Below are 18,125 nucleotides of genomic sequence, written 5' to 3'. Positions count from 1 at the left end.
TTAAGAGAGCGTTAATATAAATGTTCACAAGGAAAATTGTTACATCAATACAATGCTTATCTTATTTCTATATATTCTTTTGAAGAGATAAATTTTTATTTGAGAATGACTGTGCTCCAGATTAATACTGTGGTCCATATTTTCTTCTGAAAAACCAGTTTAGGTTACTTTATATATAAGTATTTTAATTACATAAGTATTTTTGGCCAAAAGTCACGTTATAAGGTCCAAAGAAGAAGATGTTCCTTGATAAGCTTTAAAAAATCTCTTTGGCGCAAAGCGCAGGGACCGGCGTAAGGATCCCGGTTCAAGCCCTGGCTCCCCACCTGCAGGGGAGTCGCTTCATAGGCGGTGAAGCAGGTCTGCAGGTGTCTGTCTTTCTCTCCCCTTCTCTGTCTTCCCCTCCTCTCTCCATTTCTCTCTGTCCTATCCAACAACAACAATAACATCAACAACAACAATAACTACAACAACAAGGGCAACAAAAGGGAATAAATAAATATTTAAAAAAAAAAATCTCTTTACAATGTTACCACATCCCTTCAATTCCTGATATTTATTACAAATGATGATAACTTAAAGAAATTAAAAGTGTTTAAGAAAGTGCAAAAATAACTTTGAATCTGAAAAAAAACATTGTATTAATACTTTGTCTAAATAATGTGTTTTCCTTGTGGTAATTAAGTTAGTACTTTCTCATGTAATATATAGAAAAAAAGAGGTAAAAAGATTTGCTAGGTAGACATATTTACTCTCATGGGAAAGTATCTATTTATTACTTGTATACATTCATTTTTATTCACATTCTTAAAAGCATGTGCTTTGAAAATACTGGACAAAGTAGTATAATCTTACACATTTTCTACTCGAACACGCTGATAGTCAGAAAGTATGGCACCCACTGAAACCCCCTCAATGTCTTCTTTTTCCTGAAACAAAGAAAACAATGTAAGTTGAAAGTAAGTAAACATGGAGTCCTATACAATTCTCTGAAAAAAGAAAATGTACTGTATGTTATGAAAGCCACCCTGAAACAGAATAACTTATGGAAAATACAATCCACATTGAGGAAAGGAATATCTATTATAGACAAGTTCTCTGTTTTTCACTAAAAATCCAAGTAACTAGAGATTACTTTCCATGGGCACAAGCAAAGACTTAGGACATACTTCCAAAAGGTTTCTCACTTTACATATTTTAAAAGAATTACTGATCTTCATTGGGCATTCTGCGAAAAGGACATATTTTCCCATATTGAGCAAGTTTTATTTTTAAGTCAAGCAATGATATAAATAATTAAGAGAATACAATAATTTTTACATGTAGTTTAAAGCCATTCAGCAAGCACAGTTGGTAGAGTCACTGCCTGGGTAATTGTATACAGTACAGTGGATAAAGAAAGAAGAAATGGATTACTATCAGCAGTTGCAATTGAGCAAACCCCACAGTATATAAGAACCTCAAAGGACTGAGAACTACTCTCTCCAACATTCTCTCAATAATGACTTGGAGGAGAAAGTAAATTTCAGTATGACCAAGCTGTAGATAATACAAATCTAGAATAAATTTAAAAGAAAAGACAATCAGTCAAGTGCATGGATGGATATAGACAGCTCTAGTTCTTTTTGTTTGTTTGTTTGTTTGTTTTATTTTGTTTTCATTTTGTATTGTTTTGCTAGTGATTTACAAAATTACAAAATAACGGGAACAATTCTACCAAGTTCTTACCACCAGAGTTCTGTGTCCTATTCCCTCTACTGGGCCATTAGTTCTAGTTTCATCACCAAAAGTGTGTATATGTACCTGATGTAATGACTGCTCTAAAAAAATCAGTGCCCTAAAGTATTAAGAATATGGAAACACAAGGACATAAATATATTTCTATTATAAAATTCACCTGTTTTGTCCTCATTCATATGTTAAGCTCTGTCATATCACAGCTAAAAGTCATACTATACAGAAAGCAGAATGATGAATGTATTCAGTCATATGGCAATGGTGATAATTAGAGGTTAGACAGAAGGTTTAAAGGTAGAAAACTAGACTTAAATTAGATTTGTTAGTTCACTATAAACTAGTCTCCATACCAAGAAGATAGTTCACAAAGCTAACAAGATAAATTGAAAACAAGCTGTCCTTTTATTTTTTTTTCAAATGAAAGCTAGCTCTGCTTATTTTAAAGATGAGAAGATAAGCAGCTTTTGTTTATCATGGAATTTTTTTTTTTTTGAAAAATGCCTCAGTTACCAGTTTTATTCTGTTAATAAGTTCCTGCCTGTTGAGAGAGAAAAGAATCATCTGCTAGATTTAAAGTGTTTTTCATCTGAAAGGCATTCTAACATTTTTAATATGAACCATTCATTTAAAAAGCAGACTTGCACTATAGCTCTGACTGGCGATATTTGGACTTCTGGCAACATGACACTATTAAATAAGAAACATTTGTGGATGCCAAGGATGTTCAAGGGCCTGCATAACTAAGCAATAAATTTATATGGCCAATAAAGGACTAGATGCTTCTTTCTTAAACTCCACATTTTTCACTTTAGTAGAATTACACAAGTCCAAGTTAATAAGGAAATAATATTGTATAAGAAATAATTCCAAAAATGACACAGGATTTCTGACTTAAAAAAACTGTCTTGTTAAAAAAGCTTTCATTTTTATAAGCACCATCAATATAAAATGTTTATATCGCCATCTGGAATTCTTCCATTAAACAGTAAGCTCATGGCAGACTATTAGGTCACTAATTTGTAGCATTATCATCTCTCCCTCATGAGTTTTTTCAATTACAGAAGGGGAAAAAGTTGCTAATGATGAAAATTAAATGACAGACGTTGCAAAAAATAATAATCCCTTGTCATTTATTTTTGTTTAATACCAATAATAGGTTATTTTGCTTTGGAGACTCCATTTTAGTTATAAGAATATAAAGTCATTCTAGACCAAATTCATCCTACCTATGAAACACCAAAGAAACCTAGAACTATAGCACATTTTCCTTTGAGTTTTCTAAAAAGTGTTCTTGCTAAACTGATGACTATGTGAAGCTCTTTAATAACAGCAAAATAAACAAAATTATAATCAGCAGAATTAACAGCATTTACTCCTAGGTTAAAAAAAGAAAAAACACTGGATAGTATTCAATCTGTTTAAAAACTGCCCTTTGATCTACTTTGCTAAGGTTTGAAAACATTTTTTAAATTAAACATACGAGAATGGTATGATGATTTGTGTGTTTTAAAAAGTATTCCAGCTTTTTGATATACTTAACAAAATTATGAGATTGAAAGGGAGTTAAAATATACAATATGATATGTGTGTATACATTATGAAAGCATTCTCACTATCAAGCTGAACCTTTTTGTGAGAACATTTAAATTCTAGTATCAAATCAAATTTCAATTAGCTTTATTTGTGTTTTAATAGAAAAATCTGTATGTACTTAGCAACTAATCTGCTTTCCATATAATTTAGTCCTTAGAACTCATTTTTTCTCTATTTCCATGTTCGTTTTTTTCTTTTTTGATTCCACAAATAAGTGACACCATGATGTAACATGATATATTTGTTTTTCTCATCTGGTTTACTGATTTAATATAAAGCCCTCCAAGTTCATCTATAAATCCATGATATCCTATATCAGAATTTCCTTCTTTTATTTTTAAGGCCCAATGATACTCCACTGTATGAGTGTGCCCCCCGCCATGGATGCGTGTATGTGCTTGTATCACATTTTCTTTCTTTTGTCCATTTATATGGGGGGTTGTTTAATGGATCACAGTACAGCTGTTGACCCATAGGTATAATTTCTTATCTCTCTGTGATAACTGCCTGCAAAACACTCTCATTCCAACTTAGGGCCTTTTCCATCATTATGCACCAGGACTTCAATGTATATCCCCTAGTCCCCATTCCCCCCACCACACCACACACAATTACATTCCTCTCTCCTCTCCTTCCTCAGAGTCCTTTGCTTTGGTGCAATACACCAAACCCAGTGCAAATATTATGTTGTTTTCCCTTTCTTTTTTTAAATATTTATTTATTCCCTTTTGTTGCCCTTGTTGTTGTAGTTATTATTGCTGTTATTGATGTCGTTGTTGTTGGATAGGACAGAGAGAAATGTAGAGAGGAGGGGAAGACAGAGGGGGAGAGAAAGACAGACACCTGCAGACCTGCTTCACTGCCTGTGAAGCGACTCCCTGGCAGGTGGGGAACCCGTGGCTCAAACCGGGATCCTTACGCCGGTCTATCTTGATTTGTGAATAACGCTATAATGAACATAGAGCACAGATACCACTCTGAAATAATGATTTTTACTTCATTAGAAAAATATGCTGGGTGGGGGAGACAGCATAATGGTTATGCAAACAGACTCTCATGCCTGAGGCTCCTAAGTCCCAGGTTAAATCCCGCGCACCACCATAAGCCAGAGTTTATGTGCAGTGCTCTGGTGTTTCTCTGTGTGTGTCTCTATATCTGCATATCTCTCAGAAATAAAATTAATAAAAATAAATTAAATAGATTTAAAAAAGAAAAATATGCCAAGAAGTAAGATTAATGAACCATATGCTAATTAAAATGTTAATTTCTTGAGATATTTTCATATTAATTTCCATAGTGACATTACCAGTTTGCATTCCCACTGATGTTTTTTGGTTTGTTTTTTTTACAATGTTAAATATTCTGATGGTGGGCAAATAACTACACTGATATTGCTGGGCAATTAAACCTACATTTTAAATATATAATATAGGAATAATAATCAGAAAAACATACAGGTGAAACATAATGACTAGAGAATCCAAAAGAAAGTTATGGGCTAGGGAGATAGCTTATTGGCAGAGTACAGGATCTTCAAGTCTGAGGCCTCAAGTTCAATATCAGCAATGAATATGTCAGAATCCAGTGGTGCTCTAATCTCGTATTTTCTCTCATAAAAATAATGTAAAAAAGAGCCCTTTTTCCATTCTTCCTTTCTCATTCTTTCAGATGTATAGAGTCAGAGGGAAAGGAGAGACACCACAGTACTGACCCAACACTCGTAGAACTTCTGGTGCTATGTTGCTCCTATGTGGTACCAGGGTTAAAACCTAAGTCCTAGCACATGGTAAGACACAGCAATGCAAAGGCATTCATTGTCTCTTCTTTTCATGCAGATATCTAGCAAAGGATTTCTAGAAAACAACTATTTGGGGACTGGGTAGTAGCACAGATGGTTGAGCACACATATCAACATGCTCAAGGGGCTGAGTTCAAGCCCCGTCTCCACCTACAGAAGGGAGGCTTCATGAACAGTAAAGCAGTGCTACATATCTCTCTCCAGCCCTTTCAATCTCCTCTCTGCCTCTCAATCTCTCTGTGTCTCTTTAAAGAATGAAAAAATAAAACAAGATAAAATAAGACTGTCAGGAGTGGTAGACTCATCATGCAGGCACCAAACCCTCTCCCAACCCCATCCCACCCCCCAAAAAAACCACCAACCTTAATAAGAAATTGTAATACACCTTAAAATATGTTTGTTTCTAGCATCATCACTCAATGGCTAAGAAATTATGGTTACTAGTTCTGTTCAAATCTTTCTTCCTTTTCTGTTTCTTCTTTCTTTCATTTGTTTCTGATCTTTTGATTATAATCTGGAAGCTTGTGGAAGAAACCTCACTGGCTAAACTCAAAGCAGAAACTTAAGAGAAGTAGTCATGTTTTTGTTCTTTGGTGGAATGGAGGCTTTACACATATGTGATTTCATCACTTCGAGTCACTTAGTTGTTTCATTAAAATAGAATAATAGAGATATAAAGACAACATAGAAAGGTTCATCCATTGCTACAGCACCACCCAGGTTTAACCAGATTTGCTTGTTCCTCAATGCAAGTAGTCAAGTTGGAGAGTGGATCTTTTTGGTCCAGGACCAGGAATTTTGTTTTAAATTTTTTATTTATGAAAAGAAAACATTGACAAAACCATAGGATAAGATGGGTAAAACTTCGTACAGTTCCCATCCCCAGACCTCCGTATTCCATCCCCTCCCCTGATAGCTTTCCTATTCTTTAACCCTCTGGGAGTATGGACCCAAGATCATTGTGGGATGCAGAAGGTGGAAGGTCTGGCTTCTGTAATTGTTTTCCCGCTGAACATGGGCGTTGACAGGTCAATCCATACTCCCAGCCTGTCTCTCTTTCCCTAGTGGGGAAGGGCTCTGGGGAAGCGGAGCTCCAAGGCACACTGGTGGGGTTGTCTGTACAGGGAAGTCTCAAGACCAGGAATTTGTGTGTGTGTGTGTGTGTGTGTGTGTGTGTGTATGTGTGTGTGTGTGTGTGGCCTCCAGGGTTATTGTTGGGTCTCAGTGCCTGCACTACGAATCCACTGCTCCTGGAGGCCATTCTCTCCCTTTTATTTCCCTTGCTGTTTATCGTTGTTGTTATTGCTGTTTGTTGTTGGACAGGACAGAGAGAAATCGAGAGAGGAGAGGAAGATGGGGGCAGGGGAGACAGACACCTGCAGACTTGCTTTCCCACTTGTGAAGCGCCCCCAAACTCCCGCAGGTGGGGAGCTGGGGGCTCGAACCGGGATTTTTATTGTTGGTCCTTGTGCTTTGCACCATATGCGCTTAACCCGCTGTGCTACCGACCAGCCCCAGGAATCTTTAAGAAGTTTTAGATTGTGGGATTCTTAGTTAGAAATCAAGAGTAGCAAAATAATACATGTTTGTATATAGTAATTAATATTGGGTTGTCAGAAAAGTCATGTATTTTTCTATGCAAAAATACATCACAACTTTCCTGACAACTCAATAAATATATGAAGATAAGTCAACAGATAGGAGCCGTCTCATATTTTATGACTGGTAACAATTCTTAAAATGAAAAAAAAATCATGATAACAACTCTAAAGATGACGCAAGTGCTGTGGTCTTTGTAAAGTCATCAAATAAATTGAAACCATTATCAGGAAAAGGCCTTCCAACATCCAGTTATGAATTGCTTTCAGTAAGCAAATGAAAATCAAGCCTAGATCAGAAACAACATATTCATTGGGTTAAAATAAAAGTCCAATTCTGAAGTCCAGAAGGTGGACAGTGAGCTGGAGTTGTATGTATGCTATTTCCTGGCATTACACATGCCAGATGATACTTGCCCTCTCTTTCACCCTGATTAATAAATATCAAAAAATATTTTAAAAGAAAAGAATAAGTCAGTGGCCTGGCAGTGGCACACTGGGTTAAATGCACATAGTACAAAGAGCAAGGACCCACACAAGGATCTGGATTCGAGACCCTGTTTCCTACCTGCAGGGGGGTTGTGTCAGAAGTGGAGAAGTAGGTCTGCAGGTGTCTGTCTTTCTCTCTCCCTCTTCTCTCTCAATTTCTCTCTGTTCTTTCTAATAAAATGGTAAAAATGGCCACCAGGAGTGTTGGAATCGTAGTGTCACTGAGCCCCAGTGATAATCCTAGAGGCCAACAAAAAAGAGCAAGTCCAGTTCCAATGGTATTTTCTTCTTACGCTCACATTATATTTCACCTCAAAAAAGCTTTTCCCCACATTATACAATTCTGGAATACCAGTTAGGTGCCTTACAAATCACTTCAATTCTGGCATTACCTAGTGAAGAAAGCATCACATCCCATAGATTAAGGGCGCTGCTCAACAAGACTTTTCCATCTTCATATCCAGTCACCCACCATTTGTGTGCAGCTTGCCTACTCATAGGAGATCTTTATGAACATTCTGAATTTTGAACCAGGTAAATGCATTGCTTATGCAATAAATAAATACAATTAACAACAACACAGGGGGTCTGGTGGTAGCGCAGCGGGTTAAGCGCATGTGGCGCAAAGCGCAAGAACCAGCTTAGGGATCCCGATTTGAGCCCTCCAGCTCCCCACCTGAAAGGGAGTTGCTTCACAGGTGGTGAAGCAGGTCTGCAGGTGTCTATCTTTCTCTCCTCCTCTCTGTCTTCCCCTCCTCTCTCCATTTCTCTCTGTCCTATCCAGGAACAAGCAACATCAACAACAATAATAACCACAACAAGGGCAACAAAAGGGGGAAAATGGCCTCCAGGAGCAGTGGATTCATGGTACAGGCACCGAGCCCCAGCAATAACCCTGGAGGCAAAAAAAAAAAAAAAAAAAAAAAAAAATATATATATATATATATATATATAACAACAACATCAATAACAAAATCCTCTTAAAACTTTGCCCTTAGCAAATCTGGCAGGAAACTGGTTTCTAAAAGAAGTTATTTTATCCCCTCTCTCTAAAAGAAAGGAGTGTTCAAGGGAAAATTCCAATTAACCTTGATCTACATATTATTGCCTGGAGTGTTGTTACAACTATAGAGTCAGTAGACTTAAAACTCTAGCAGAATGTTGCCACAGAAACATACGGATTTGTATGCCCAGGGAAACAAATATTGAGGACCAGCTACAATTAATTCTTCTTTGCACTTAATAAATTCAAATGTAAAAACACCAACAACTACAATATCAAAGTTTCAAGACAGAAACTAGTTTTTTTTTTTTCATTAACATGAGAGGGAAGGAGAGAAAGAATCAGAGCATCAATCTAACACATGGGATGCTGGGGTCAAACTCAAGAACTCACAATTTTTGGTCCAAGGCTCTATCACCTCCTGGACCCAGAGATTGTACTTTTCATAAGTCTTTTAAATTAACCCTTATGTGCTTTGCACATGGTTAAGCTGATTAAGTCAAAATTCAGATTTATGAGTATTTTTTCTTGATAGACCATCTTCCAATAATGTCAAATCCTTGAGAAAAATTAAAATGACCACTAGTCAGTGTTTTTTTTCAAGCCACGCTGGAACACTATGTAAATAGCTAACATGATATATATATATATATATATATATATATATATATATATATATATTATATATAATTTATTTTTAACAGAGTACTGCTCAGTTGTGGCTTATTATGGTGCTGGTGACTGAATCTGGACCCTTAGAGCCTCAGGCATGGAAATTGTTTTGCATAACTATCATGCTATTCACCTGTCCCATAAAGATGTTTTTGCATGCTCATCATTATGTATCCGTAATTGACATTACTTAACTAATTACTATTTCCTTTCTAACTTCCCTGAAAAATGCATGAAAGATCCTTTAGAAGATCTCCGGTATAAGAGTTAGAACAAAAAAGGCACAGCCATGTAAAGGGAATAGTAAGACTCATGGCACTCCCTTGTGCTGCTATCTGCAAACTACTACAGTTGGGAGAAGTGAAGAAAACAGTTTAGACAGCTACCACCATTACTGGTTGGATCTCTCCTGAGACTTCACTTCAGTATCTGAATAATGAAGCACCAGCAAACAATGTAAAGTTGATTTATATCCAGTTACAGATATTCTAGTTGCCAAATATAAATATTATCTATAATGGAACGGATAATAAAAGTAAAATAAAACATAGAGCTTGCTGTCTTTAAAAAAAATCATTTATTATGAAAAAGAGAGAATGAGAGAGGTGAGCTCTGGCATAAAATGGTACAGGGGATTAAACCTGCATGGACATCAGGCATGCAAGTTGCTGGTCTAGCCAGCAATGGCCCAGAATCTGGTCTTTTATAGATTTTCTTTCCATTTGTAAAAACTGTACACACATCCAAGGGATTGCAAGTACAATTTTCTAGGATCAAGGTCACACAGCAATAGGGTATAGCTAGAAATGGTTCCAAGGATCAGAAATGGTTTTACAAGTTATAAATGTCAATATTTATTTAGTTCCTTAAAATCACTGAAGTTGAAGGTCCTAATAAATCATGAAACTGGAGAACCTAATTGAAGTCACTATTCCAAGCCTGCCAAAGTCTTTCCAGATCAAGCATTAAGATGGCATTGGGTTACAATTAAAGAGACAACAAAGCTACTGTGAACATCTTGATTAAGCTGCATGTATCTTAGCTCAAGTCTTAGATATCTTATGATCAATTACAGAAAAACAAACACTTCTCATGAAGTTACTAAAGGAACATTGTATTTTACTTGTAAGCATTGTGCATTTTGTAAAGCTGAATTTTAACTTCTTAATATAAACTGTCAGGAAACTAGAATTGATGTTTAAAAAACTGGATTAAAGAAGTCAAGAAAAGGAGTATGAATGACATAGCAATAATAGGAGTAATAATTATAATAAGTCAAATGACAAAACTAGGAAGAATATTAAAAAGTTATTTAAGTCAAGTCTTTTGCTCTATGGAATCTAACATGTAGGTTAAATATATATACATATATATGAACCTTTTAATATTAGAATACAGTAAATGAAGTGGCAAACGCTAGAAGAAGTAAATGAAGAGAACAAAATATGTTCTTATAGAATAAAATTTCAAAACATGGCGATAAGTGACCAGAAAAGTTACAGAAGATTTGATATATATACATATATCCACTAGGGAATCTTTAGTCAAATTTCCTTAATTCTCTGGATCTCACTGGTAATTAAGAGGTTTAAACTTTTTGCAGGTCTAGTATTCTCATACTGAACCACTGAGACCAATCAGAACAGTCATTTCTTAAATTAGGATTATGGAATAACAGATGATCTGAGACAGTTCAGTGTGACTTGAACCTGCTGTGTTAATTCAAGTAAATGGAAATACAGCTTCACACTTTCTTAGGCAGATTATAAAAATATATATTATAAATAACTGTTAGGGATAATCTTTAATTCTCAAGTGCCAGAAAATTAGAACACTATCACTTGAAAAATATTTTATGCCTCGAATGTTCCCAGCTATGACCATGGAATGTGAGCTCAGACCTACAGGGATGCAGGTGGAGATTACACAGGCTCCTGTGGTGAATATGAATACACTTAGGCCCCAGATTAGATCGATGGAGTTTACAGTTAACAATATTTATATACTTTTCCCAGATATGGGAGCTACTCTCTTCCCTGATTCAGCTTTCTAGTCCTATTTCCAACTCAGACACCATCTCCTCACCTTTAGTCCACCTGCATGTTAACTGTTGGGCTCAGGGAAAAATTAGTAAAAATCATGGGCTACTTGGAATATACCTAAAATAGACTTCCTAGCATCTTCCAAAATGGAGACACTAAATCTCATTTGCTATAGTCTTACCTTTAGGTTCCTAATTATTAAACAATTTGTTCTGCTTTATCTCTTAATGCTTTTCAGCCACCAAGTTACAGATGCTACCCTGACACCAACTTGACCTTCCTGGGCAGATGACTTCACCAATGTGTCCTGGAACCACACTTCTTCAGAGCCCTAGCCCACTAGGGAAAGATAGGAACAGGCTGGTAGTATGAATCAACCTGCCAGTGCATGTGTCCAGTGGAGATGCAATTACAGAAGCCAGACCTTCCACCTTCTATACCCCACAGTGATCCTGGGTCCATACTCCCAGAAGGATAAAGAATAGGAAAGCTTCCAATGGAGGGTATGGGATATTCAGCTCTGGTGGTAGGAACTGTGTGGAACTGTACTGTATCCCTCTTATCCTACAGTCTTATCAATCATTATTAAATCAATAAACAATATATATATATATAAGTATATATATATATATATATATATATATATATATATATATAGAGAGAGAGAGAGAGAGAGAGAGAGAGAGAGACTGAGACCAGAGCACTGATTAGCTCTGGCTTATGGTACTACAGGGAATTGAACCTGGGACTTTGGAGCCTCTAGCATGAAAGTCGTTTTGCATAACCATTATGTTTTCTCCCCTACCCTGGAACTCTATTATTTAAGTACAATATAAATTTTTTTATCTTTTGGGTCTGGTAAAAAAAAAAAAAAATATATATATATATATATATATAATTTATTTATTTATTTACAGAAGCATAGATTTTTCCCTACTTGATGGTCCTCCTCTGCCATTATGTTCCAGGACCTAAAACCTCCCTCCCACCCCAGAGTCTTTTACTTTGGTGCAATACAACAAAAAACTTTTCTATTACAAAGACTTCAAATACCTTTCTATGGGACTAGTTATAGGTGAAACTTCTCTAAAACAACAGCCTATAATTAGTCAGATGTAGAGAGAATGACTACAATCTACAATAATGAATCTTATAATGAGATTCCAATGTATTTATTTTCAGAGCCCACAGAACACTAAGAGTAGCAGAGGCTCCAGATTTCTAGTTAACAGGACTTTTAAAAATTCTTCACAAACTTCACTTCCTGGTCAAGAAAGGGTTAAGTATAGCAGAGCAAACTTTTCTGTTCTGCAAATGCACACAACATGAGACTTTCAAAAGCCAAACCAAGCAAAATGAAAACAAATACAGTTGTGAATTGTGATAAGAGACAGTGAGAGGTAGCACAATATTTCATTACGTCTACAAAGATAAGACTTCTTAATTATAAGTTTTATCTCTCATACAAGCTAAATTGAATATATTGTTTTAGTTTTTATTATATCCTATGCATATCATTAATGAAAGCTGGAAAAGCAACAACAACAACAATCCTGGAGGCTCACTGCTAGATAAAATGCACAATTATGCAACGACTATAGATCAAAGCATAACATTTATTATCTGAATTACATAAAATTTTAAATAAACTCTTTAAAAGATTTTTTTTGGTTCTGTTAAGAATCTTGGGGGGAATAGCTTTCTCTTAAATATTAATATGGAGTTACTATATTTTATTACATAGTACAAAATATTTTTCTAAGTAAAAAATGAATCACATTATAAGTGTTAAGGACGATATCACAGACAAAAGTACTGCAGAGGCTGCATAACACTGCATATACTCCATCATCCCAGAAGATTATTCACTAGAGTGGTGTCATCATACACATGGATAGAAGTGACACACTGGCTCCTAGTAGATGTATTACTTTTACAGGTCAAATCAGTGCAGTATTTTTATAGAGTTACAGAGTGATTCCACTCATTTAGAAATTTCATTTCCTTGTCATGGCCTAAAAGGAGTTTTCTTTCTGAACATCCACATAAGCTTCATTTTCTAGCTTTAAAATGTTTAAATTGACCAACTAGGTTGGTCAGCTAAATTGGTATGTCCAGATGGGTTTTCTTCAATTTCACATTCTTACTTTTTATCGAGCCATCTTAAGGTTCAGCACAAAGAAAATTAGTGATAATGCTTTCGATTTAATTAGTATATTACATACACTGTAATTATTAGTGGGAAATGTTATATTAATGAATGTAAAAGTTAGCAGTAAATTACCTTGTAGCTATTATCAATTTCCCAAGCTACTGCTTCTTAAGATAACCCTCTCCCTATGGTCCTTCCGGTAATTTTTCTTTGCCTGATAAACATGATGATTAAATAGCACACAGAGCAAACCTTTGATACTTTTTAAATTAAATCCATGCCCAGCCTAAGGGCTGTGTCTGATTTCTACTAAATGTGTCAGTTAATCAGATAAAAAATTATCAGTAACTCAAAGAAACAGCAGCCTTAGGCTTCATCAGTGCCAGAGAAAGCTGAACAAAATAAGACATTCAGACAATATCACATTATGTGTAAAGGTTACCAATAAGCTAAATAGCACTGCTTACAACTGTAGCAACTTGTCTGAAGAAAAAAAAAGGTAAAATTCAAAAGTCAAGTTACTCTAAAATTGAAAAGAATATACAGAGAAAACTAGGGACATATAGCATTTTGGTGGCACATTGCACCAAAGTAAAAGACTCTGGGGTGGGGAGAATACAAGTCCAAGAAGGATGATAGAGGACCTAGTGGGGGTTGTATTGTTATATGGAAAGCTGGCAAATGTTATGCATGTACAAACTATTGTATTTACTGTTGAATGTAAAACATTAATTCCCCAATAAAGAAATTAAAAAATATATTATGTCTGTAAGGAACCCACATAAAGGTTGTAAAATAATTTTAAATAGAAGTAGACTTCTTAGAGCCAGACTGTCATACAAAATTGTCAATAAAGAGTTTGATTATTAACAATGTTACTTCTAGGAAACTTCAAAAATTGTGCCAAGTAGCCAAAAATTTAATGCCTTGTTAGCAGAAGATGTATATGAATTCATGGTCATCTACAGACAGTTATACTTTGTGCTTAAAATTTTCACTTATTTACTATTTTTTAATATTTACTTATTCCCTTTTATTGCCCTTGTTGTAGTTATTGTCATCGTTGTTGGATAGGACAGAGAGAAATGGAGAAAGGAAGGGAAGATAGAAAGGGGGAGAGAAAGACACCTGCAGACCTGTTTCACCTCTTGTGAAGCGACTCCCCTGAAGATGGGGAGCCAGGGAACCGGGATCCTTACATCTGTGGGTCCTTGCTCTTCACGCCACGTGCGTTTAACCCTCTGCGCTACCGCCCGACTCCCCCCCCCCCAGTACCAATTATTTATTTTTTTTTATTCCCTTTTGTTGCCCTTTTAGTTATTATTGTTGTCATCCTTGTTGGATAGGACAGAGAGAAATAGAGGATGATGGGGAAGACAGAGATGGAGAGACATAGACACCTGCAGACCTGTTTCACTGCTTGTGAAGCGACTTCCCTGCAGATGGGATGAGCCGGGGACCTGAACCCGGATTCTTACAGCGCTCCTTGCGCTTTGTGCCACCTGCGCTTAACCCGCTGTGCTACAGCCCCACTCCCAAAAATTTTACTTATTTTTAAAAACAGATCTTGAGTCATCCAAAACTACCACATTATCCTCTATTACCTTAGAAAGCAGATCATTTTTACCTGTACCAATAGCACTAACAATCATTTTACTAGTATTAATAAAAACAATACATATTATCAGGAACCTGATTATCTGAGTAAGAGGATTCACATTTTCTTACAACTATTAGAGAGAGGCTGGCAAACCTTTAAACTTTCAAAGCATATTATGAATTTCAAGGCATTCTTAGAGACCTAATTAAGATTGCTTTAGCTATATAGGAAGGCTATCTTATGTACTGATATATCAGTACCAACTGTAAGAAAGAAACTAAATCTGAAAAGAATGGAAAGTTATCTTTGAAACATATAATGGGCAACAGCTATGAAAAATCCATTTATAAAGCAGAACAGAACTCCCAAACTCTCTGACAAAGAACATTTCAAATTAATACCCCATCTTCTTTATTCTCTTCTACTGTGATCAGATAATGTATTCTACTTAACTTTTCAGTTAAGAACTGTGACAGGAGAGAATCAAGCCAATATAAACGAAGTACCAGAGATCCATACAAATTATTCAATAGAATTTCAAACTTCCCACATATGTAGATAATTCCATTATATTTTAAAGTGACAATTCTTAATACATTGAAAAAAATTAATACAAACCCTTGAAACCACATCTTTAGCCAAGAATTATCTGAAGTAGAGGAAGTATCTATGTTCTACTAACTGCTAAGAACAGCAATGTACAGCCTTCGGGAAAACTTGAGGATAAGAGTCTGTGACAAAAGACCAACACTGCTAAAAATGCTTCACCCTAGACTTCTGTGCATTTCAGAGTTCACCAAGGAGCAACTGAAAGAGTAATTCAGAGTAACAATTCAGGACTATGTGAAACTTTCAGTCATTGCAGATGGGAATTTAAAATAGTGCAGTCAGATTTTTGAAATAGTTTGCTAGTTTCTTTAAAAATTATGTACAAATTTATGATAGTCCAAAGAATTCCATTCTGAATGATTACTCATGAGAAATGAGAACACATATTCATACTGCTTATATGTTAATGCTCACAGCAGTATTACAAATACTAGTAAAAAACTGAAAACAACTCAGTTTTCATTATGTCATGAATGAATATGAAAAACACGTTTTCAGAATGAAATATTATTTAGTAATAAAAATGAAAGAGGGCAGAGGTAGATAAAATAATGGTTATGCAAAGAGACTCTCATGCCTGAGGCTCCAAGGTCTTAGGTTCAATCCAGCACCACCATAAACCAAAGAATAACAGTGCTCTGGTAAATAAATAGGAAAGATATACTGATACACGTACATGTTGATGATACTGAAAAGTGTTCAGCTAAGAAATCACAAAGAGCAGCTATGGATTGGATGAAGTATGCAGCACATTAAAAGAAAAAAAGTCTTTAGTAGCATATTCCTATAATGATAATCCCCTCACATTTGCTGTTTTTTGTTGGTTAAATGTTATCATTAGGTACAGTCCACATACAAAGGGAGAAGATTCGGGTTAAGCGCAGGTGGCACAAAGTGCAAGGACCTGCGTAAGGATCCTGGTTCAAGCAAGCGGTGAAGCAGGTCTGCAGGCATCTTTCTCTCTCCCCTCTGTCTTCCCCTCCTCTCTCCATTTCTCTCTGTCCTATCCAACAATGATGACAATAAGAATAACTACAACAATAAAACAACAAGGGCAACAAAAGGGAATTAAAAAAAAAGTGAGAAGATTAAGGGCATGAAATTTCTACTAGGAAGTAAAAACCATTGTGCCATCTTAGACCATGTTAACTGCAATAGATAATAGACAACTGGTTTGTTCAACTATTCTTTCTACTTTTGTGTATGTTTAAAAAAGTTTAAAACATTTAATAAACAAAAATTACTATTTATAGAAATGAAGCTCAAACATTTATTGTGAAGTTTAGCAAGTTTCTACAAAGTGGTTATTTTAATGTTTATTGATCACTTACCATATATCAGAGCTATTCTAAGCAATTAACACATTATTAATTAAATTGATTTTCACAACAACCTCTGTGGAAGCTTTTACCACTTTTAAAGATGGGAAAGCTGAGACACAAAGAGGTTAAATAAGTTGTCATGCTCACACAGATGTAAGTAGCAGTGTTTTGTGGTAGTCAAAGAGGGTTGAATGGGGGTTGAGTGGCATGTGTGAACACCAAAATTTTAGTGTTTCTAACTCATGAATTGATGAAACATTATTTCATCATTCCCCTCCCTCCCCTCCCCTTCTATTGGCTTCTCTCCTTCTCATTTTTTCTTTCTTTCTTTTTTTTTTTTTTTAGCCAGAGCACTGCACATCTCTGGTTTATTGTGGTGTGGATTGAATCTGGGACTTTGGAGCCTCAGGCATGAGAGTCTCTTTGCATAACCATTATGTTTTTTACCCTCAATTTCACTGCTCTTGAGACAACTTTTTCACTCAGACACAGAAACTGAGAGCAAGGAACCTCCTGACTGCTATGGCACTTAAAGTGACTCTCAAAGCTAGGCTGCACACATAGCAATGGACATGTCCTACCCAGTGAGCTATCTATATATCTAGCATTTATTTTCTAAACATTAATACGAATTATGTTGGTTATGAAATTACAGAATGTTCTAAAATATATTTTTGAAATAAAAATCAATAATGGTCACTTTATAAAAATAGCAAGACAAAACAAACTACTTTTGGCAAAGAGGCACAAAACTGTTGAAAATGCTACCTCTTAGAAGGAATGTTTTTTATGCAGAAGAAAACACCCAAGGCTAAGAGAAAACCATGCAAGTATTTCTCTACTTAGATCACAGTGCTAAAAAGTGCTAAATTACTAGCATTTTTTTTAACCTGCATCTCAATTTTTGGGTTAATGTGTGCTTCACTAACATTAAATTCTGTAATCTGTGTTACTTCCTCTTGACTCCTCTTAAAGAAAAGATATTCAAAATATTCAAAAAGAGAAAGGCTGAATTTTTAATTATAAAGTTTATAGTGGCCATATGAATGGGCAATAGCTAATGAAATGAAATATGTTCCACCACTATATGTTAAATATTCTCAGTCTATCTGAACAAAAAGGAAAAATTCTGACCAGGAAGCCATAGTCATAATAATCTGTTCGGTCAAGTTTTCAGTTTCTTTACATACAGGATTATGCAAAATGATACCTTTTTCATAATAAATTCCAATGTTGCATCTTCACTCATGCTATTTTATTTAAAATTTCTCTTTTCTGAGATAGCCTCCTGGGACATGCATCTTATTTTCATAAGGGTCCCTGAGAGACTTGAGCATACAGTATTTACTTCAATACAATGTCAACAACATATTGCAGAACATTTCATCTAAAATAATAATAGAAAATGTTGAGCCATCTTTCCATTTGGAAAAAATATATCTGAAAAAAATGTGATGTCTGATGAAATTCACATTGCTTAAAACATATTACACCATCACCGCTTGGTCTG

At 35.4% G+C, this 18,125-nt stretch overlaps 1 protein-coding gene across 1 annotated transcript in view; it reads right to left on the bottom strand.

Moving 5' to 3' along the window:
* The window catches only part of DPH6 (diphthamine biosynthesis 6), a 158,374-nt gene that overhangs the window by 59,760 nt on the left and 80,489 nt on the right, over positions 1 to 18,125 (bottom strand). The window contains exon 4 of the mRNA XM_007521695.3: positions 856 to 929. Coding sequence (XP_007521757.1) covers positions 856 to 929 — 74 coding nt within the window. The remainder of the gene's footprint in view (positions 1 to 855; positions 930 to 18,125) is intronic.

The sequence above is a fragment of the Erinaceus europaeus genome, chromosome 16, assembly GCF_950295315.1.
Source record: "Erinaceus europaeus chromosome 16, mEriEur2.1, whole genome shotgun sequence".
In the NCBI taxonomy this organism is placed as follows: Eukaryota; Metazoa; Chordata; class Mammalia; order Eulipotyphla; family Erinaceidae; genus Erinaceus; species Erinaceus europaeus.
Note: the sequence above shows the minus strand (reverse complement) of the source record. Positions and strands in the feature narration are given on the sequence as shown.